The sequence below is a fragment of the Vicugna pacos genome, chromosome 6 (genome assembly GCF_048564905.1).
Source record: "Vicugna pacos chromosome 6, VicPac4, whole genome shotgun sequence".
NCBI lineage: Eukaryota > Metazoa > Chordata > Mammalia > Artiodactyla > Camelidae > Vicugna > Vicugna pacos.
In genome coordinates this window covers 10,867,571-10,892,254 of record NC_132992.1, presented here as the reverse complement: position 1 = coordinate 10,892,254, position 24,684 = coordinate 10,867,571, and the positions used below count along the sequence as shown (strand labels likewise).

General features: G+C 34.7%; 1 protein-coding gene across 6 annotated transcripts in view; it reads left to right on the top strand.

Annotated features, from left to right (window-relative positions):
* Positions 1 to 24,684, top strand: part of TCF12 (transcription factor 12) — a 326,023-nt gene that overhangs the window by 227,924 nt on the left and 73,415 nt on the right. For all 6 annotated transcript variants that reach the window (XM_072962351.1, XM_072962350.1, XM_072962348.1 and 3 more), the window contains 2 exons: positions 20,108 to 20,243; positions 24,108 to 24,160. In XM_072962351.1, coding sequence (XP_072818452.1) covers positions 20,108 to 20,243; positions 24,108 to 24,160 — 189 coding nt within the window. The remainder of the gene's footprint in view (positions 1 to 20,107; positions 20,244 to 24,107; positions 24,161 to 24,684) is intronic.

Genomic DNA, 24,684 nt, shown 5'->3' with positions numbered 1-24,684 from the left:
TTAAGAGAACTCTGGGACAACATGAAACACACTAATATTTGCATTATAGGGGTCCCAGAAAGAGAGAGAGAAAGAACCTGAGACAATTTTTGAAGAGATAATAATTGAAAACTTCCCCAACTTGGAAAAGAAAACAGTCACCCAAGTCCAGGAAGCAGAGTTCCACACAGGATCAACCCATAGAGGAACACACCAAGGCACATAGTCATCAAATTGACAACAATTAAGGATAAGGAGAAAATACTAAAATTAGCAAGAGAAAAGCAACAAATAACATACAAGGGAACTCCCATAAAATTATCAGCTGATTTTTCAGCAGGAGCTCTACCGGCCACAAGGGAGTGGCATGATGTATTTAAAATGATGAAAGGGGAAAGCTTACAACCAAGGATACTCTATCCATTCAGCAAGGCTCTCATTCAGATTTGATGGAGAAATCAAAAGCTTCACAGATAAAAGCTAAAAGAATTCAACATCACCAAACCAGCTTTACAAATGTTAAAGGACCTTCTCAAGTCATCAAACCATGAGAAAAGAGAACAAGAAGAAGAAAGAAAAGGGAATAAAAACCTACAAAAGATTGCTTTGGCGATCTCGGTGTCTTTTATAGTTCCATATAAATTTTGGAATTGTTTGTTCTAGTTCTGTGAAAAATGTGAGTTTTTTTTGACAGGGGTTGCATTGGATTTGCAGATTGCTTTGGGTAGTACAACCATTTTGATAATGTTCATTTTTCCAGTCCAAGAGCACAAGATATCTTTCCATTTCTTTGTATCACCTTCAGTTTCCTTCATCAGTGTTGTACAGTTTTCAGAGTGTAGGTAACCTCCTTGATTAAGTATATTTCTAGATATTTTGTTGTTTTTGATGCAATGGAAATGTTTATGCCAGTTATAAAATTATGGTTTTTGAAGTGAAAATAAAAGTGAATGAAGGGCCACAAATGGCTAAATATCCTTTCTTAGAGGTGAGTTGTATTCCATTACATATATATGCTGCGTTGTCTTTATCCATTCATCTATTGATGTGCACTTAGGATGCTTCCACATCATGGCAATTAAAAATATTGCTCTTAATAGCGGAGTATATGTATCTTTTTAAACTAATTCTTATTTTGTGATTGGCTTTATTCCTTTGATAACTATGTAAGTTTAAAAAGCTAAAGCTCTAAATGTTCTTAGAAACAATGAAGAGTACTTATATGCAAATTTTTTAAAATATGTGTAGTATGTTGTATATATATATTTACATGCAATATATTGTATATGTGCTGTCAAATTGTAACAATTCTATCTAATAAAACTGAAAAATGTAAAAAAGGAGATATACAAATGGACAATCAGTACATTTAAAAACTGTTCCGCATTATTAGTTATCAAGTACTTGAAAATTAAAACCACAGTGACTTGACAGTACACATCTACCAGAATAGCTAACATTTTTAAAGAGGTAAAATTAAAAGTGCAAGTTGGACTGTAAAATAGTACAATGACTTTAGAAAACTTTTTGGCACTTTTATAAAGTTAAATATGAATCTACCCTGTGACTCAGCAGTTTTACTCCCAGTTGTTTATCCAAGAGAAATGAAAACATTGTTCATCAGAAGCTTTCATCAGAAATGTTCATAGCAGCTTTATTCATTATAGCCTAAAACTGGAGGCAACCCAGATGTTCATCAACAAGAGAGTGGATAAATGACTTTTGTTATATTCATAGATTGAATGCTATTAAGTGATAAAATGGAGTGATCTGATGATCTCAATAATGTTACACTAAGTGGAAGAGGCCAAATCTCAAAATTACAGTATGACTTCATTTATATGAACTGATACAATAGGCAAAACTATCTTGTGTTGATAAAAATCAAATCAACAGTAGCCCCTGGGAGAAGGGTTCTTTTGTGAAGGTACCTTATTTCTGAGGTGATAGAAACATCTTAAGTCTTAATATGCATTCATCAAAACTGACTGAGTCATACTTAAGATCTGAAGATTTTATTGTATGTAAAGAACAGCTCGTTTTTTTTTTTAATGAAATGAAGTACAATTTACAGTAATCTAAGAAACTTTACTCAAATACTTAGTATTAACAAAAGACATGCAAAACCACTGAAAACCGCTAAACTACTAAACATTGCTTGGGGAAATTTTAAAAGACCTCAGCAAATGCAAAGATGTCCCATGTTCTTAAATAGAAAGACAATATTCTTAAAATATCAGTTCTTCACAAATAAATCTATAGATTAGATGCAATCCCAGTTATAACCCTTCCAGGATTTTTTGTGTGTTTGTTTAGGAATTTACAAACTGGCTTTAAAATTTCTTTGGAAATACAAAAGACCTAGAATACCCAAAGCAGTCTTGGAAAGTGAAGAGCAAAGTTGGAAAATTTATGCTGCTGGACTCTGACAGAAGACTTAGAATAAAGCTATAATAATTAAGCAGCACGGTACTGGTGTGATTGAGACATGACGTCGGAACAGTATACAGTCCAGAAGTACAGCCATACTTAGGCAGTTCATTTGATTTTCCACAGTGCTTGCCAAAGTATTCCAATAGGGAAAGGAAAGATTTTTAATAAAAGGCAGTAACAAATGGATATTCATATGGATAAATATGAACGTTAGCCCTTCTTCCACACTAAAAGCAAAAAATTATTCAAGATAGATATGGAGGGCACATTTAACAGGAGGATGTTATGGCCTGTTTCAGGCAAGAAGGGCTAGAGTCGGGTGGGGCTAGAGGGTGTCAGAAAACCTTCCTGTTTCTGCTAGTTTCTCAAACTCTTCAGCTTAAAATATTCAATATGCCAAGGTACCATATTTTGTGGTGGTGTATCCTGAACTCCATCATTCTTTTACTCTTAAAATTAAGTTTTTAAATTGTTAAAATGGAGTTTTTAATACATTTTTAAACTATTTCAGTATCCCTAATTGTTTACTCTCTAGATATAGTTGGGTTTGAGGCAGTTCTTTTACAAACTTCAATAAATTTAAAATAAATTCAAAATGAATTCCTTAAGAAGTATTTCAAATGATTTGCTTTCTTTTAAACACATTTTTATTTAAATAATAGGAGTTTTTCATTGATTTCATAGGACTTACTACACAAATCTGCATCCCACAACATAATGTGCTCATTGTATTTTAACATTTTGTTGACCATATTTTTGTAATCTTAGTGTGTTTTATTTTATTCTTAGTAAAAAGAATCCCTTATTCCGTAAAGGACTGTTGTGCCCTTAGAAATTGTAGCATTCCCAGTTCTGAGAAATTGTTGCCACTTCCGTTTTAGGCAGACACATTGACTTAAAATTAAATGCTTCGTTTTTTTCTCATGCTTTTTTTCTTACTGGGTGAGAAAATGACAAGGAAACAATTTCATACATGACAAGGCTTGTTTAAAAGGTAGAGAATCAAATCAACTAGTATTTGCTTACTTTATCATGTGTCAGGAACTGGGCCAGGCAGGAGAATAAAAGAATTAGTATGAGTCCTCAGGAACCTTACATTCTACTTGAGAAGACCAACTGTGTACACACAGAAAATAAACTAAAATGATAAGATGATTCATATTAAATCTCAAGTAGCATAGATTATAAGTTAGAACTCAGAGAAATGAATGTGGTTTTCATACAGATTTTACAAAGGAAGGATAGAACTCTAAGATACTGGAAGGTGGGTAAGAGCTGACAGAGTGAACAAGAAAGCGTCTTGGGGGGAGAGGACGGATGACCAGTGAGAGAGAGGCAGCAGTATTCAGCACATCTTCTAGCTTCTTCCTGAATCTTCTCCCACCCAAAATACAAGCTTTTTGAGGGCAGGGTCGTTGGCTGCTTGTTTGTTGCATTTCCAGCATCTAACTGTGTGCCTGACAAATAAAATGTATTAATTAATAACATTTTGAATGAAGAAAAAAGTGAATGTGAATTCTAGGAATAGTAGCATTTTAGTTTGGCTTGAATTGATTATTTATTTAAGGGAATAGTGTGAGATGTTTGAATTATAAGGATGATGAATTTTGAATGCCTAACTGAAGAGTTTGTATTTTATCCTGTAAGGGTTTGGAATTGGACATTGGCATGATGAAAAATACAGGTGTTACTTAGAAAAGTTAAGCGGTGGCTTATGATTTACGAGAGAATTTATAAACTGGAGACAAGGGGAGATGGTATTGCTCTAGGCTACATATGAAGAACAATGGGATAGGTAGTTTAGACAGATCTTAGTTACATAACAACAGCACATTGCAGGTATTGTAAGATAATTTAATAAAAATAAGATAATAACTCCTATAGATATAAAAATGAACATGTATATAGATTTTATCTCATGAGTGAAGAAATTTGTAAAGTATTAGAACCAGTTCACAACAGACATTCATAGATCAAAATTAAGGAAATTAATGTTCAGTTGGAGACAAGACCATTTTTTCTTTAAAGGAGGGTGGTAGAGATATTGAGGGTGGGGAAGGGTTGTTCATCTGATCTTCATTGGGCAGAATTTTTTTGCAGGTATACATAAAAGAATTATTTTGCGTTGCTTCCAGTTATCTGTAATTTGGAAGGTTGTAAATAGCTCCCTTAGAATGAAGATCAGATAACCTGGAAAGGTGTGCTCTAGACCAGTGGTCAGCAAACTATGGCTACCAGCCAAGTATCTCCACCCTTTTTGGGTTTTGTGTGTGTGTGTGTGTGTGTGTGTGTGTGTATTTGTGTGTGAATGGTTTTATTAGAACATAGCCATGCTCATTTATTACATATTGGCTGTGGCTCCTCTCTTGCTACAAAAATGGAATTGAGTAGTTACAACAGAGGCAGTATGGCTCACAAAATTTGAATGTTTTCTATCTGGCCGCTAACTGAACTGACCCTGCTCCAAATAATGCATAATATTCCATCAAAGCATGATTTTTTTCCTACGCAGGTGTATGTTTTTGACAATTAAGAAAATCAAGGTTTTCATATGTAGCCAATCCTATACTGATATGCCATTCCCCCAAGAGGATTAATTAAATCTAGTTGCTTCAAAGAGGAGTTTGGATATTTCTTTACATAACAACTAACCTAATAATACGGACCTTAGGCTTAGGCTGAATTATTAGAACATAATGTTTAGAACAAGGTAGTTGACATTGTAGGCCATTCTGAGCAAGTGTGTTTCAAAGCAGGTGTAAGTAAATTCATTCAGAGAAGAACTTGCAAATAGTAAAGTAACTTGCAACTCTAGCATTTAGAGAATGATTGACGGACTCAGGGTTGTTCCGTTTGAAGAAGGGAGGACACCAGTAACATAAGAAACATCTTCAAATATTTGAAGCATAATTTAACTTGTTCTATAACTTCTAAGGTTAAAACTTTGGACAATATGTAGGAGTTAAGCAATCCTGATTTTAACTTAGTATAAGGAGTGTTCTCATAGTATAGCGGATGGAATATTTAGCCTTGGCAGATAGTAACTTTCCTCTCGGTGATTGTATTTGAGCAGAGGCTAGACATTCACAGTACTGGGATTTTTATAATAGTGGGATTACAGCTTCTGTTTTTAGATTTAAGTAAAAGACCTGAAGATTTTCTTCTAATTCCATGAGTTCTCTAGTGACAAGTGAAAAGCTTTCCAAGAAGTATTGACGATCTGTCTGAGGTTGGAGACCCGAAATTACTATTGACATCCATCTGTATGGTTTTGTACATGTTTTAATTTTCCCACCAATTAAATGAGGAATCATTTTGTCAGTAGACCAATGGTTTAATGTGTATACAGTGGTGAAGAGTGGGAATTTTAGAGTCTCCACTAGGACTGGGCTGTTATTTGGTCCAACCAGAGCTTTCTCTTTTTATCAAACCAACAGTTACTGAATTCCTAATCTTGTTTTTCCTTTTCTGAGGCTAATTGTATTCCTATAGCTAGTTTTTGTGAGTTATCATTTGGAGGAGTATCCCTTTGGACTATGAAAGAGGTTTGGCTGCTGGTGGTCCCTTTAAGGACAGGATTTCTTGTGGCACAATCAGCAAGGTGATTTCCCTCAGCTTCCAGTGAGTCAAGTTTAGAATGCCCCCAGAATCTTAATAATAGCTCAAGTGGCAAGTAAAAGTATTGCATCTAATAATTCCTAAACATAGGGGACATTTTTATTCCTGCTGAAAGTAAAGAAATCACATTGCTTCCACAACATTTCTAAATCATGAGCTACTCTAAATACATATCTACTATCAGTATAAGTATTGACAACTTTGTCCTTGGTTAAGATATAAGCCTGTTGGGCCTAAACAGAAGGGAGTATGTTCAGAGAAGGAACTTTTGAGATTCAGTAGAGGTGCTCACTATTTGAATTGTTTCAGTACTCTGAGGCAGAGACTGCTTAATAGTAGTGGAATTGAGCACTAAGACTGTGGCTCTGATGTCAGTTAGAACTGGAAGAGATTCATCCCAAATCTGGAGAAACATTTCTCCAAGATGATTAAGAGGCAGAATGGGGAAGAGCCCCTAAAGTTCCTCAGAGCCCCACCACTGAGAATTGGCAGGATGTTGGAAAGGCTAGTTATGAAGGTGCCTAAAGCACTTACATTTTTATAACAATCTCTTTTTCAGTGTCCTGACTTTTTGCAATAATAGCAAAATCTAGGAGGATTTTGGTTTTGTTTCGGAGCCTTCATTTGCTAGCGTTGAAGGTTAAGAATTTTGTCAATCTTCCTTTTAGGTGACTCATCTAAAATGCAAAGAGAAGGTGGTTTACCAGATTACCTAAATCTGGAGTGGACTTAGTTTCCCATTTCATCCTGGTCTTTTTTACTAGAAAAGAGAGGTCCCAGTTCAGCCCATTAATAAACACAGAATTGAAAGCTCCCCAGGTAGAATCAACATCTGAAAGAAGACCAGAATTTTCTTTAAAAACAATCTGAAGTCGATTGTAATAGTCATGAACAGGTTTATCAGACTTTTGTGTGCAAGTCTGAGTTTTTTTCTAGTCAACGGGATTTGGGAAACCCTCGGGAATTGTTTGATGAAGTCACCTAATGATTGCCCAAAGCCTGATCGTATGATGAGTTTAGTAGGCTGGTGTCCTGATTATAATTCTGGAGAACTTTCAGGATTTTCCCAGTTAGCAGTTTTCATTCATTACTGGGTCTTGCCTTCAACAAGCATACAAACTAGCTGATATAATTAGAGAAACCATGTTGATGAGTTTGAATGACTATGTTGGTTTCCTCAGCAAGTCTGTGAGGATCTTTAGTTACTTTGGGGAAGTATTTGACTATGGCTCTCACTTCAGCTTTGGTCCAGGGAATATAAGAAATTAAGGCTTTGGCCTGTGGATCATCAGAAGGCTTAATTTTAAAGGGAGATGTTCTGCCAAGTTCAGAGAGAAAGGGAATAAGAAGAGTTTCAGAGAAAAAGGGATATTTGACAAGAGAAATCTTATCTTAAAATCTTATTTTGCAGAGACAATTTTAGACTTATGATAACATTGAGAAGCCACAAAATACGAATTAAAGTAGGTATTCCACTCAGTTCTCAAAATTCTTAAGCTATTGTAGTCAAATTCAGTTTTAAGGAAATTAAATTTGGGAGTTTCAGGTTTCCCCTATAATGGCCATTGATACTATAAATTGCCTTTGGTCAGGTTGGTCCTTTTAGTTAAGAATGTGCTAAGGAAGATTTTTAAACATAAAATCCTCTGTAGTTCCTGTAAGGGGAGGTGTCCTCAAAATATTGAGATAACTGGTATCCCATTTCTCTGAGATTTTTCTGTAGAGTAAAAGAATAATTTTCAAAATGCTCAAACAGCTCAATTCAAACAGCATGCAACTCAAGCAGTCAGCAAACTATTATCAGCCAGTTCTGAGGAAACAGTGTGGTCCTGAAGAATCTAGGCTGAAGGCTTTTCAGCCAGTTTCCAGAGAACAGCCCCTGTTCCGTAGGAATGGGCCAACGGCTAAACCAACACAGTTTCAGTGAAGCAGCCCCTGTTCCCAAAGGAATGGGCAGACAGCTTCTCAGCCAGCCAACTTCAGCTGAAACAGTCTGTTCTCAAAATCAGACTGAAGTGCCAGGCTTGTGTACAGAACAGGCCTTAACCAGAGACAGAATCTTAAAATAGATCCCAAATAAAGCCTGAAGACCTTTAGACACAAAGAGGGCATAAGCCCGAATCCAGGAGAAAGACATACCTTCAAACCTCAGGGTCAGCAGGAAAAGCAGTGAGTGCAATGGGCTCAGTTGTGGGCACCACAGTTTTTTGCTCACCAGCCCCAGGGCCCTTTGGGGTCTTGTCTGGTCCCCTTGTGGGCCACCCAGTTGTTAACCTAAAACAAGCAGACTGCCAGGTATTCCTCCAACAAAGATGGATTTATTCAGGATCAGCAGAAAACTGCAGTTCAGAATCTGCAACCATGGTGAGCCACAGGCAAGTCCCCTACTGCAAGGGACAGAGGAAGCTTTTACAGAGGTGGGGAAAGGAAGCTGGGAGGGCTATAGAGAAGAGTCCAAGGCTTTTCATTGGCTTAGTCCTTTCTAGGAAAGACGGAGAGTCTTTCTTCTTACTAGACTCTGCTATGGTTTCAGGGTGTGAGCTCTTCTGGTCTCTCAGCTCTATGTAATTGAGGTTTCTGTTTATAAATGTTGTAGAAGAGCAGTCAGTAAAAAGGACATGATAGTGCTGTAAGAATGGGTTATATCAGAGTTGAATATTAGACTTAAAAAATTCAGAAGTCCAGTGGTTCCCCGGACTAACAGAATTTTTTCAGGAATAGATTATTCGATGGTGATAGAGAATTGTTGGAGTTAGGAATGTTAGGAAGGCAAAACTGGCTGTTGGATCAAATGTTGAAGCTATCAAAGAAGTGATTCACTCATGAAATAGCATGTGAAAGAGCGATGTACAGTGGTTGGCACACAGTAGGCATTCAAAAAGTGTTTTGAATTTTGTGACCTAGGAAAGAGCACTTTGGCAAGAGTAACAAACCATCAGCTGCCTTCAGGGTGAGCTTCTGGGCTTTGTGAGTTGTTTGGAGCAGAGGTAAAATAAATTGTTTTGTGAGAGGAATGTCTCATCTTCAAGTATGAGGCAATAGGCAGTTTTAATTTCCTGCTTCAGTTAAAAGGCCAGAGAGAGTTAGATTATGCAGAGGTAACTTGGCAGGGGAAAAAATCATTGTTTTTTTTGTTTCTATTCCCTCCAAAAAACTTGCTAATTTATTTTTGGTGGTACTCAGTGCTGTTGGAAAATATTGTTTCAAAAAGTCACTTACTTCTTTTGTAAACTTACTTTAGGTGAAAGAAGTCTGTTAAATAATAGCTAGAGATTAGACACCATCCTGGAAAAGAAAATGAAAAAAGAGATGACCACAGACTGGGTATTACATGATAATTAAGGATTGTTGTCAGTTTGGGGGTGTAACAAGAGAGATGAAAGAATAAATGAAGCAAGAGCAGCAGAATGCTGACAGTTGTGGAAGCTGGGGAAAGTACATAAAGGTTCACTATACTTTTTTTTTCCTCCTACTTTTCTTTTTTTATATTTGGAAACCTCCCAAATAAAGAGTTTAATTTTTAAAAAGATATCCAGTATGGAGTGTTTCAGTTCACAAGTGTTACAAGCCCAACTATAGGCCTAGTGCTCTGTTAGGTTTTGTGTTACTCTTAATTGTATTCTTGAAAATTCAAGGAATGGGGAAGAGTGGGTACTCATTTACTGTATGTGAAAGCTAGCATTGAAGGAAAAGGGAGAGACTTCAAAGTATTAGACCTCCACTGAAAATCTTAGGACCACGTAACATCATTTACACAAAAGCAAAAGAAAATGACATCTTTATCTACTATTCTTCTAGTATTGGTTAGCACTTCACATAGCTGACTTTTTGTATTCACAAAAGAAAAGACTCAAAGGCTAACTGGTGGTACCTTTGCAGGAAGACTTTGAGGGCCCTGTTTGTCAAGGAAGTTTCCAAATTCAGATGGTCAGAGAAACTGCTCACTCAAGAGAAGACAGAGTATGCTCACTACTAACTTCATGGGAGTCTGCCTTCATGATAACCGTATAGCATTTTTGAAAGTCAGGATTCTTTGGAAGCCTGTAAAATCCTAAAAGGAGGGATTATGTCATGTTTGCAGTTATTTAAATACTGGATATATTAAAATGTCTTTTATTTTTATTTTAGCTGCTTCTTTTCGTAATTCTTTTATTTCCAGGAAGTCTTTATTGATGTACATCTCAGGTCTTTCTACTTTGAAATCTTTTCATTGGCCGATGCAGGATTCAGGAGAACAGTTCAGAGAAAATACTAGTGAAAATGAAATAGTAAGATGGTAAAATTTCCCTCTGTTTACTGAGAATTCAAGAAGATTGAGAAACTTAAATTACCAAGTTTATTGATTTAATTGTACATAGTTTCTTTTCTCTCCTTTTTTCTTTTTTGCTTTTAAACCAGAAAGATTGGACTGATTGTGTTGGCAGGATATATTTGATGGATGACTGTCATTATCTTCTCAAACCTGCATGACACTTTAAGTGTAGAAAATGATAATTAAATTTTCAAGAGACCATGTTGAGATTTTAAGATTTGGGACTTGTAAAAGAATGAGCATAACAGTTAGCAAGTGGTGGCTAGTGTGTTTTTATTGATTCAGGAAAGGAATAGAAGCATCTCAGGTTTTCTTTTATTTTGTTTCCCTGTGCATCCCCCCACCACCTCCCCAATTAAGATATTGTCCAAAATGTTGGTAATGACTTGAAACTATTCAGGTTGCACAAAGCATTTAATGAAATCTTGTCTTAGACAAAACACTAGAGAGGATCATAATTAATGTCTCATTTTCTGCCAGTTGCTATTGATTACTCATTCAAGATCCCTTTGTTCTCAGAATGATAACAAGTGTAGTTTGCATCGCTATCTAATGAGATTCTCAGGATAGAATTCTTTAACAACTCGCTGGTAATTGCTAACATATCCCTGGAATTTCAATGTAAATGAATTTGCATCATAATACAATTATTTCACAAATGTCGGTGTTTTCCAAATTCAAGATTTATTACAGTCTGTTTTTTAATGATTTCTAGAAAGTTAACAGAAGAGTGATATATTTTTAAAGCCCAACATTTATATTTTGCCCTGAGTTCTCCTTCACCCTCTGAGATTTTGATTTGATTGTGACTTGGTGTGAGAGGCTTCTTCGTCACTCTTCAGTTACCCTGTCATAATCTCTGAAAGTTCAAATGGACTTACAGCTGAACTGTCCTGTGATGTCTCTAGATGAAAAGAACAATTGCAAATATGATAATACTGTACTAATTTTGCTTTTAAAACATTTTGTTTCTTTTTCCCTCGGTTACAAAAGGAGCACGTAGCACAGTATAAAGATTTCAACTGAGAAATTTTAACGGTTTATGTACTCTCTTTCATCCTGATTGTGTTTTATACCTTTCTGCCTCTTTAATTAATTAGTACACTCCCCTCACAAAAAGACAAATCTGAGAACAGCTGCTTGCCTTTATGTATTAAAACTGCATACCATTTCAGGGGTGTAATACAGGCATGAAATTAAGGAATTCTGTAGAATGTACAAAAAGCAGAGGTTCCAAGAGTCTATAGTAAATATTTTAAATGTTTTGAAATACATGACTATAACATTAGATAGTCTCCATCTAATTTTTCTAGAAAACAAATTAGTGACAAGTTAGCACTTCAAATTTTTAATCATAAAATGAAGATAATAATTTTTGACATCAGGTCCTTATTTAATCTGGCTATGACTAAATATCGAAGTATATGTAGTGCAGCATTTAGGCCAAGCCATTTAATGGTAAAAAGTAGTTCTGAGGAAGCAAGCCTATGTTTAACAAGATTTCAGACACTTTCCCTTTAAGGTAAAGAATATCTAAATTAAAAAAATACATATCCAAATTATTACAGTGTGGTTTTGAATCCTCCTGGCTACTTAACAGCACCATTTTTATATAGGACGTTTTCCTCTGTTCCTATTAAGTCGTGTTCAGAGTATCTTCCAACGTAATTAAGAAGTTGCATTAATAAATGATGTTGGCCACTCCCACTACTGTTAACTCTTCTTACATTTTGGTCAGTATCACTGTGAAGATTTATGCTGAATAGGCTTTTCAAGTTCACATCTTAGAGTCAGGGTTTCTCAAGCACGTTAAAAGGGAGAGAGAACTTTTAAAAAATTACCACATAGGCTACTAAAGTTCCATATAAAAAAATGTGGATTTTTATTTAGGCTAGAGGCTTGTCACATGTAATTCAAAATGAAACTTCCTATAGGTTTTACTGCAATATTTGAGACTATCTTAGTGTTTCAGGGATAACCCTTTATTCATTATTCTTTGGTAATTAGATACATTTTTCACAGATAGAGGTTCTACATGACTATAGAAAAGACTTTTTTTCTCTAAGCACATGTTAAGAAATTTAGTGCTATGTCAGTTCAGAATACTAATTCTGCCTTGAATAAGACAGCTTGGAAGAATAAAACTGCTTTGCCTAGTTCTATATCCTCTGGGATACTGGGATATTCTTTTTGCCGGAGATACCTCCAGGATAAGATCAATAATGCTTCTCATTTGTTTTAGGCAGGCAGAAAAATCAATAATATGAGCTGATATGTAATTTTATTTTAGGAAAAAAATTCACTCATTTATTATGTGTGCTTTAGTTTTACCAAAATATTTAAAGAATCAAATAAAGAAAAAATGTATGATTTTATTAGTGATAGAATGTCAAAATGTTAGGTTTATATAGTTTAGCCCTGGATTTTTTGAATCATATTTACCATCAGTTTAATGGATATTATTTCTTAGATTATCAAGCCCTTGTGGAAAAAAAAAAAAACCTCATCTTAAACTTATTTTGTGTTTCTTACAGTACTGATCATTTCATTTTAGTTAATAGGAAAAAATATCATCTTGTGTTAAACAATTTCTCATACCTTTGCTTTACCTAATCGTTTTCATCATGATGTGGATAAAACGGGGAAATGGTAATTTCCAAGAAGAACTTGTGTATCTTTTTTGATATTTATATTCACTGTAGAACAAGAAGACAGGGTATTTCCTAACCACATCCCCGGACTTGTCTATAATAAGGAGAAGAGTTTATCAACAGTAAAGTTGGTAACAAGTAAACTTTTTTCCCTAAAAAAATTTGTTCTTCTTTTTCTTCCTTTATTTAATGCATATGTCCAGAAATCTATCAGTATGTGTTCTATAGGTAACTTAACTTTAGAATTATAATCCACAAATTTATTTACAGATCACTTACATTTTTTCAAATTAAGCTTATAAATGGTAGTTGGGTTCCTGGACTGTTGTAGAAGTCCTGTACTATCGAAAGAGCCTCTTAAACAGCCTTAGGTTCCATTGCTTGCTATCTATATAGCATAAAATCTGTCTATGTAATACTGAATAATAAGATTGCAATAAATATTAACTGAAATGGTACATATGAGAGTGTGGTAGTGGATCCTTGATATTTATTCTGATTTTCTTCAAGGTTTTATTTTGAAAAATTACTAACACACAGAAAGGGTGCCAGAATAATACAGTGAGCGTTCACGTACTCTTAATCAAGTGTCATCGTTTGATGTTACATCATATTGATGCATACACGTTCCTTTTCATTCCCTCAATATGTGTGTGTATATGTTTGTCTGTATGCAATATGTGGGTTTATACGCACAAATATACACACTTCTGCTGAATCATTTTGAGAATAAGTTGGCATTTTTCTGTTTATCCTCAGTCTAGGTTGATACAGTTTGAATCTGTCATACTCCTCTTTGGATTTAGCCTCTAATTGTCAACCCTTTCTCTAGGGGCTTATCTATTCTCTTTTCTATTTCCAACATCCTATCTTACCAGAGCCAGTGGGAATTGTATCTCAGCCATCTTGGATTCAGAGCAGATGAGGTCTCCTTACTTAGGAGAAAGAGTTTGTGCCCAGGAAACAGAATAAAAAATGTCATTCATAAACAAGAACCTACTATATAGCACAGGGAACTATATTCAGCATCTTATAATAGCCTATAATGGAGAAGAATCTGAAAACGAATATATATATATATATATATATATATATATATATATATATATATATAAAGTAAATCACTTTGCTGTACACCTGAAACATTGTAAATCAACTATAAAAAGTGTCATTGATTTTATTTTCATTCTTTTGTGATTCTTAGAATGTGGTAACCCACTGGGAAAGAAAAAAATGAAATGAAGTTTTATTTTCACTTGGACCTATAATCATACTACTTACTTTACTTAAACCTTATTTACTTAGAACTCTGTGAGCTAGTTAGTAATATAATCATATATAGAAAACAAAACAGATGCATTAATGTTAGATAATTTGCCCAGGATCTTACAGTCAGGATTTGAACTCAGGGTAACTAACTCCAAAACCCATCCTGTTTCAGAAAATCACAGGTTTTATAGATATTTCACCTACTTATAGGAATTTAAGAAATGCATTTTCCTATTCACTGTTTAGATTATTTTATATGTCTCTTAGTCGCATATTATATTATATTGTTGTTACTATTTATTGACTTCTTATTATAACTATTAATTGACTTCTTATAAGAAATAACTCAATGGCTACATTTTTCTCATCTAAGAGTTTATCTGTCTTTACAACTTAAGCAGACAGATTTCTTCACCATCCCCCAAACTCAGTCTCTTGTTTCTCCATCAAGGCATCAATTATATAAGGGGTCAATTAACATTTTCTAAAAAGGGCTACATCATAAATAATTTAGACTTTGCATACCATACATTCTCTGCAACTACTCAACTCTTCCTTTGTAGCACAGAAACAGCTATAGCCAGTCCATAAATGAGTGGGTGAGACTGTGTTCCGATAAAAATATTTTCCAAAACAGGCCCAATTTAACCTGCTGGCCAGGGTTTGTTGACCACTAGTACTAGTCATCATCTTTTATGTCCATTAGAATTTATGTGCCAGGGAAATGTTGAAATGTTACAAAATATATGAATGCCCACCTCCTTTCATGTATTTATTTATTCACATGGGTACAATGACTAGTTTCATTGGCACCTCAAAACATTTTATCATGAAAGTCAGTTTTGCTCTAATCAGGGAATATCCTATTAAAAGACTAGTGATGTTTAAAGGAAAATTTCAAGGTACATGACCCCTGCTCTCAAACATGTGGTAATAATATATTCCATCTAGCATACTCTAGGCATACTCTAATTTGCTATTTGAAGAATGTTGAATGTGCCTAGCACAGGCAAAAAAGAAACACAAAACAGATGTGACAATGGAAATTTCAGCATAACTTGATGATTCCTGGATCACAGTACTGTCACATAAATACCATAATCAAGAGATCCATTTCTAATGGTTTGTTTGAAATAGAAAGGATACAAGTATTATTTACATTTATATTGATTATTTTCTCATTTTTCAATTCCAGTGGCATCATTTCTCTTGGAGATAATTATCTTGATGGGGACTATTTCTCCTTTATGCCTGTTAATCACACCTTTCTTTCCCATTCTGTTGAATCTGTTGGAATTTGTGCATTTATGCTAAGTAATTATATTGATATTATGCAGTCTTTTCATATACAGATCATATTGTCTGGTGATTAAAGCCTCTTTTCCTCACTTTTCTCCTTTATAAAGGAAGATATCAACTCTATTCAAAGAAGAATTTAACTTTTGAGGAGTCTGAAAATGTTGTCTTCTTGATTATAAACATTTCTGAAAGATGCATGATCTTTGGCTTATTTAATACATTGATTACTTCATGTGTGCTCCAGCCTTGTTGAATGGGTTTTTCTTTTTAATGAAATATCAAAGGAAAATGAAAAGACCGTATAGCAAAATATTTGTATGAGATGCAGTAGAAGCAGTGATCAGAGGGAAATCTGCAGTTGAAAATGCCTGCATTAAAAAAGAAGTATTTTAAATCAGTAACCTAACTTGATACCATAAGAACCTAGAAAAAGAAAAACAAACCAAACCTAAAGCCATCAGAAAGAAGAAAATAATTAGACCAGAAATTTTTAAAAATAGAAAATAGAAAAATAGTAGAACCAACCAAATCAAAAGTTGGTTCTCTGAAAAGTTAACAAAATTGACAAACCTTTAGCTATACTAGGAAAAAAAGAGTCTAATTACTAAAATTAGAAATGAAAATAGGAAGCATTACTACAATCTTACAAAAATAAAAGGATTATAAAAGAATACTATAAACAATTCTATGCTAAAAAATTAGGCAATATAGATGCAATGGACAAATTTGTAGAAACATACACACTACCAAAATTGACTCAAGAAGAAATAGAAAAATCTGAGCAGAGGTAAAACAAGTAAAGAGACTGAATCAGTAATAAAAATCTTCTCAAAGCCTGGGGCCACATGGTTTCACTAATGAATGCTACCAGTCATTTAAATGAGAATTTTTTAAAAATCCTTCTCAAACACTTCTTAACTCATTCAGGAAAGCCAGAATTACTCTGATACAAAACCAGGTAGAGATATCACAGGAAAAAGGAAACTACAGACCAATACCCTTTTTGTATATTAATAAAAATTCCTCTACAGAATACTAGCAAGCTAAAAATCAGCAGCGTATTAAAAGTATTATACACCATGATGAAGTGGGTTTTATCTCAGGAATGTATTCAACATACAAGAACTGATCATTCATTGATTAGAATGAAGGGGAAAACCACTTGATCATCCCGCTTGATGCAGGAGAAGTATCTGACAGAAATCCAATACCCTTTCATGGTAAAAAGACTTCACAAACTACGAATCAGCAGGAACTTCCTCAACTTGATAAGGATCATTAAAAAAAAAAAGTGCTAATATTATGCTCAGTGGTAAAAGCATGAAAACTTTTTCCCCTAAGATCAAGAACAAGACAGAGATGTCCACTTTCACCACTTATATTCAGCATTTTACTGTAAATTCTAAACAGAGCAATTAGGCAAGAAAAATAAATAAAAGACATCCAAATTGGAAACTATCAAATTATCCCTGTGTGCAGACGATATGATTTTTTATATAGAGAATCCACAATAAAACTATTAGAGCTAATAAATGAATTGAGGAAAGTTGCAAGACTCAAGATCAACACACAAAAGTTAGTTTTATTTTTTTACACTGATAGTGAACAAACCAAAAGTAAAATTAAGAAACAACTCCATTTACAGTAGTATCCAAAAAATAAAATACCTAGGAATAAATTTAACTGCAAGATGTAAGACCTGTACACTGGAAGTTACAAAGCATTATTGCTGAAAGAAATTAAAAAAGACCTGAGTAAAAGAAAAATACTCAACGTTCATTGATCGGTGCTTGGAAGACTCAGTGTTGTTAAGATGGCAATACTCCCCAAAGCAATCTACAGATTCACTGCAATCCCTATCAAAAGTTCATTGGCATCTTTTTACAGAAATGGAAAAGCTGATCCTCAAATTTATATGTAACTTCAAGAAATTCCACATAGCAAAAACAATACTGAAAAAGAAGAATGAAGTTGGAGTATGCACACTTTCCAATTTTAAACTTACTAGAAAGCTACAGTAACCAAAACAGTGTGGAACTGACATGTGGTAGACATACAGACCCATGTGACAGAATTGAAAGTCCAGATAGAAACCCAAACATCTATGACCAATTGATTTTTAACAGGGGTTCCAAGACCACTGAATTAGCAAATACTGTTTTCCTTCACAAATAGTGCTAGAACAGCTGGATATCCACATACCAAAAAAATGAAGCTGGATCCCTATCTTACACTGTCTCCAAAAGTTAACTCAAAGTAGATCAGTGATCTAAGTATTAGAGCTAAAACTATAAACTCTTAGAAGAAAACATAGGGATAAATCTTCATTACCTTGGGTTTGGCAGTGGATTCTTAGATACAACAATAAAAGCACAAGAAACAAAGCTAAATTAGACTTGATCAATACTAAAAATTTTGTGCATCAAAGGTCATTATCAAGAAGAAAAGGCAGACTACAAAATGGGAGAAAGTATTTGCAAATTAGATGTCTGATAAGGGTCTAGTAGACAAAATGTAACTTATGAGAATTCTTGCGATACAGCAGCAAAAAGACAACCCAATTCAAGAATGGGCAAAAGACTTGAATAAACTTGAATTTTCCAAAGAAGATATACAAAGTACCATCAAGCCCTTGAATAGATGTTCAACATCATTAGTCACCAGGGAAATGCAAATCGCACACAGTAGATACCAATTCACACCCACGAGGATGGCTATAATTTAAAAACCAGAAAGTAACAAGTGTTGGTAAGGATGTAGAGAAATGAGAAACATCATACAATTGCTGGTGGGAGTATAAAATTGTACAATCAAAGTGGAAGACGTTCGGCAATTTTTCAAAAAGTTTGACATAGAATTACCATGTAACTCAGGAATCCCACTCTTAAGTATATACCCAAAAAGAGTTGAAAGCAGGTGGTCACATATTGTATGATTTCATTTATATAAAATATTCAGAATAAGAAAATTCGGAGAGGCAGAGGCAGATTAGTGGTTGTTAGGGGCTGGAGGAGGGGAGCAATGGAAGTGACTGCTGAATGGATATGAGTGTGCCTTTTGGGGTGATGAACACGTTCTGCACTAGACGGGGTTGGTTACACATTATGAATATACTGAATGTCACTGACAAGAAATACTAAAATGGTTAATTTTATGTTACGTTGATTCCACCTTGATTTTTTAAGCTGAAACATAAAAATTATTTAAGATTATTAAATAATATGACAACCTGAAATGAGAGTTTTTCTCATTTATCAAAATGGAGGCAGTGACTGGGGTAGTGTGACTACTGTTAGAAAATTGTACTGATTCTAGCCAGAGCTGAGGGCTGCGGTTCATTTCTCAGTACCTTTATGATACTCAGTAGCTGGAGGACAGCTACTAAAAGTGCATTGATAGCAGTAAGGGGTATAAAATGTGCGGTAAGAGGATGGTAAACTTATCAGAGGAATCACAGCTCTTTTCATTTGAGAGCATCTTCTAAAATGTATCCAATCCCCTTTCCAATTGAGGTTTTCTTTTCCCTCGGCTACCAGAAAACTTGGAAGCGGATTCTTCCAAATTAATTTCATTTGCTTTATAGTAGTCGCTGGGCTGGTAGGTCAGGACTGCTGAATCTCTGGTTTCAGGGAAGTACTTGACAGTCTCATGATGTCACTGGTATCCTGATGTTCCATTTTTGTTATCACAGTATTTATGCCCAGATACTAGAAAGTCTAGCAAATATATTGGTTGACAGACTCAGAATCTAAAAATGAAAAGAATGATTATTGTGGATCAGATATAACAAGATGAATTTTACCAGAGATAAATGTTAAGTCTTGTACTTGGAACCAAAAAATACAGACTGAACAAGGAAGTCATTGGAGGGACATGACTTAATAGCATCATACACAATAAAGAGTATCTGGGTGTGATCACACTTAACCTCTCAGTATAAGCTAACTAGCACAAATGGGTTGTTGAAATTTAGTAGTATGCACTGGTAAGGCCATATCTGGGGCATTGTTCTCCATTCCTTTGACGATCAGAAAATAAATCTAGAGGTTTGTGTCAGGGATGATGAGGAGGACATTCAAACCATGTCATGGAACACAGTTGAAGATAACAAGAATGGCTGGACTTTAAAAATATCGGTACTCTTCAAACAATGAGAGCGCTCCAGAAAAGAAAAAAGGAATGGAAAAAGAATGGAACTGACTACCTTGCGTGGTCATGGAAGCTTTCAAGCAAAGACTGGATGACCATTTGTCAAAAATGTTCTTGGTGATTAAAGAGTAGAACTACATAGTAACTAAAGTGTCTTTCAACCCTAAGATTGTGTGGATCTACGTAATTACTAGAAAGCAAACAACATGAGGATAGGGAAGAAAAGAAAATACAGGTTTAAACAAACTGTCTAATAGAATTCAGTTAAGTGCTTGGATACTTCCTAAATTGAAGGCATTGTTGAAGTTACTATAAATAATTCAGAAGTGATGACATTTTCAGGTTTGGGTCCATTATCAGTGAGAAGATAACTTGTTTCCTTGGCCTTATTTTATAGTCTAGTCTCCTGAGACAAGATCTAGGGCTTGGAAGCCCAGCACAACTCTCTTCTTCTGGAAAACCTGGGACACCATACTACTCATTCTCTGCCACAAGTTCCAGGAGAAGACCACTCCATGACTCTGCAGCACTTGGTAAGTGTATCACACAACAAATCCCATCTTAAAAATGTTTCTTTCCACCGCCCCTGCATAGTCTACAATTCTGGCTATAGTTTTAATTAGAAGAAATTTGATTTCTTTGATATCATGATAATATAAGGGCTCATTTGCGTAAAATACTGTATCAGATACTTAATAAACAATTTAATACTTTTATTTGGTCATCAGTATAAGAGGAACTTAATTGTGAAAAACAGGACTTTAAAAAATGGAACTAGTTTTTCCTCTTATAATAAAAATATCAGGTGCTAATATTAATACCTTTTTCTTAACTAAACTTGATATAATGAACAGTTTATTTTGCAAAGTGATTTTATAGTATGCATTCTCATCTCGCCAGTACAGCAGCCCTGCTAGTCAGTGAACATAATACTAGACTTAACATAATATTGAGGCTCAAAAGAGGACACATTCGTATAACTAGTAGGTGTCTTACACAGGATAAAATGTAAGATTTTCTGACTCCAAGTCCAGTGTTCTTTGCATATTAATTGCTCTACTCCCACTTTTTAAAAATTTGAGGTAAAATTAACATAACATAAAATTATCCATATTAAAGTGTACAAGTCAGTGACATTTAGTATATTCACAGTGCTGTGCAACCATCATCTCTACCTAGTTCCAAAACATCACCTCAAAAGGAAACTCAGTAACTATCAAAGCATGCAACTCTCATTTTCTTTAGCTTCCTTCTTTCATGTCTTCTATGTAGCCTAACCAGCCAGCCTGCTTTATGTTGCTGCTTACAGTAAGCTTCAGGTATACTTTGACACCCTATCCAATCAGTGTTTAAATGTGGGAATTTTTGGTTATTCCTACCAAGGAATCCTTTATATAAGGAAATTAAATTTGTAAAGCATATTTATGTTAAGGATAGGCCAACTTCTAAAAGAAACATGGTCCACCAAAAGAAAATACGTCCCAGTTATTCATTCTGCAAATACTTGTTGACTGCATCTAGTTTATATTATCTACCTTCTGTCAAACCTAAAGTTTGGTAAAATACCCCTCGCCTTTGGGTTTAGAGTATGCATAAAAGGGCACAATGATGGATTGTTGTATTAGGCATAGAGAGTCTGGTTATATGTGCCCACCTCTCAGTATTATGGACGGTTTAGTGTATGTGCTGTTGGAGTAAGCCCAGATAATTTAGACCAATATACTTTTTGTTACTAAGGAAATGGTAAGTTAAAGTAGCATTTTCAGTCTCCACTTTTGTTTCCCACCAAATTAGTTAGTCAGGGTAAGAATGTTCTTTTGAGTCTAGATGTATCAGCGTCACTCTAGAAAAATATCTTGTTAGTGTGCTATGTGAGCACACATTATGACAGAAAGCGCTAATGTAGACCAATATACGATTACTAAAAATTGGGGGAAGCAATGAACTATTGAAATATCCAGGAAGGAGGGTGTGGATTTCATTAAAAACTCAAGCTTTCCAAAACTTAAAACATATATTCTTCATTTTCATTTTGATTATGATAATGATAGGTACTATGGATTGTCTCTTCTGTGCCAGGTACTATGTTATACATATTATTACATCTCTATAGAAGCTCTCTGAGGTTATAATACTAAACTCATGTTACAAATAAGGAACCAAGACCCAGGAAGCTAAGTAACTTAGCCAAGGCTTGGTACCCAGGGAGGCCCATCTCCTGTGTGAGTACCATTTAGTGAATACTAGTCTTCATTGTTACTTCTCAGTCTTAAAAACTTTGTTGGCATTGCAGTTATTCATAAAGCTCTGAAGGGACTTCAGAGATAGTCTATACCAACTTTAGTATCTTTTCAAGCTATTTATTTACTTATTTGTTTGTTTGTTTTATTGGAGGCACTAGGGATTGAACCCAGGACCTTGTGTATGCTAAGCATACACGCTACCACTGAGCTATATATATCTTTCCCCCTTTCCAGGCTATTTAGATGCTTTAGAAAATCATTCTGCAAAATAGTATCTCACTTATCTAATTTATAATAATTTTGCTACAGATTTTAATATAAATGTAATAATGGCTAAGGTTTATTATGTCACTTTCTGTTAGGCAGAGCCCTGGTCATCTTTCACGTATTATATTTATTGCAATAACTTCAAGAGGTTATTGTAGGTAACTAAAGTTCAAAGAGGTGGTAACTTGCCCAAGCTCACGTAACTGCTGTATGATGGAGCTGAATTTGAATCCACCTAGCTTGCTCTCCTAACTGTTATGCTTTGCATCCTCCTGAAAGTGAACTCTGGATCCCAAATTCATGATTTTGAATCCAACATTATGTATGTAATTGTACAGTGGCAGCTAATAATGAGATTAAAAATATAAAAGAAAAAATTTCCATTCCCACAGCAGGGAGAAACTGTCCTAATCTAAATAGCAACATCTTCTACTGGCAGTTACCCCAGAACAGAGTGATGGGCTCCACACTGATAGAACAGTTCAGTTGACTCTTGGTGTAGAGTGTGGTTTTTGCTTCAACGGTACTGTATTAGTTGCGAAGAGTTGGGTTTTAGAAAAGCCTCACAAAGAACAGAAATATTGCCTCTAAGTTTTATAATTTCAGAGGGTGCCAAATGTTTATCTCTGGCGCTTCTGTTTTCAGGAAATACAGGTTGCCTCTTGGGGTAAGGACTTAGATGCTAATGAATGTTTTTTTCCCATTTTTATTGTGTAAAATTTTCCCCATGCTACTTATGAAGTTGCTTTTTTAGCTTTACAGCCTCTTGGGATATTCACTATAAAGATTCCCAGCCTCAATGTAAATGGGTTTCATTCTTAAACAACTGCTTGTCTTATTGCATCGTATCATTTATGACCCAGGAAAATACCATTTTTATGGTTCCAGTTTTTACAGTTTTCAAGAACATTGTGCTGAATATCACCCTTCTTATGTGTTCTCTCTTCTTCATAGTGAATGCCTCTGAAAATCCTGAATTTGATCCATTATTTGCATAAGATTGGAAAGCTCCACTTAGTTCCATTTTTTTTATAATAAGTAACACAAACAAGTTTTAGATTTAAAATTTTACAGATAAGTAAAATTAAAATACCAACTGAGGCTGGTTAGGCATATGAAAATACTCATGTTCTCATTTATATTAATAAATAATTTATTTCTTGGATATAAATACAAAAATCCAAGGATAAATTGTACAATAATTAGCGCTGAAGTTGCAGTTTTAACTACACATTGTTAGAGTAAATGTTCTTTTAAAATACTTACAGGATGATACTGTAAATGAGTGTCCTTATTTGATAGTGTATATGGCATAACTTTGATATAATAATTTTTCAGTTATTAAATTTTATTTCAAATTTTTAACTTAAAATAATTTGTAGCATAGCATTAGATTTTAGTCAATTTAATATGCTTTTAATCCAAATTTTCAGTGTGATATGGACACTAAATTTTATCTCTCTTAAGGAGTCATATTATTAAAGTGACCTGTTGCACCAAATGCCCCTCTGCAGGTGAAACTGAGAAAAATGATGTAAATAATGCCTAATATGGAGCCTAACACATAATGAGTATTTAAGAAATATTAATTCCCTTTTCACACACGTGCTTATTGGTTTGTTATTTTCTCTCTTGTTTTCCTTTGTCTGCTGTAATCTTCTCAGATTTATGAAATATGTTTATTTCAGAATATACACTTCGTTAGGAGAACCTGTTTTGCACTGGGAGCAGTTAGAAAGAATGAAGCCCCCATCCCTGTATTCTCTTGTTTACTCCCAAATATTGGAAAACAAGAAAAATACTAGGAAGAAAAATTCTTTTCTGCTGATTTGAAGTCTGAACTTTTGTAATATAAATGCTGATTAAATATACTGTTTCCATGTGCAGATCCTTTGCAAGCAAAGAAAGTCAGAAAGGTGCCTCCTGGTTTGCCTTCTTCTGTAAGTACTGATTGTTTTTTTTACTTTGTGGTAAACAAACTGAATTCAAATATTCAGTATTTGCTGGCACTAAGGATACATTCGATTGGTGTCAGTAGGCACGTTTCACGTACTAACAATTCTCTGCTTAACGGAATCATTGGTTGAGTTAAATCCGAATTCAGTCTTAGGGTTTTAGATTTCTCTGCAGTGATTTGTAGTTTACTCATATGCTTTTACTCCATGTCCCTGTCACTTGAATTCCTCTCTTGGGAAAGGACTAGGCCGGTAGCTGTCAAAGAAGATCTCCTGTACAGGTCTTTTGATGTTTAATTAGTCATTATGTTGCTGAACAGGAGGACAGACAGAGATTAATAGCTGAGAATCTTAGAAATTTACATTTGTAATAATCCCAATGGAGCTAAAGACATTAAGATTCGGAGGACATGTTCGGCTCAGCTTGCCTCAGTAGGACTGAGGTTATTAATATGCATAAATCACCAAGTCATATGTTCATTGTGAAGCCCTTGTGGATTTTAAAGCCT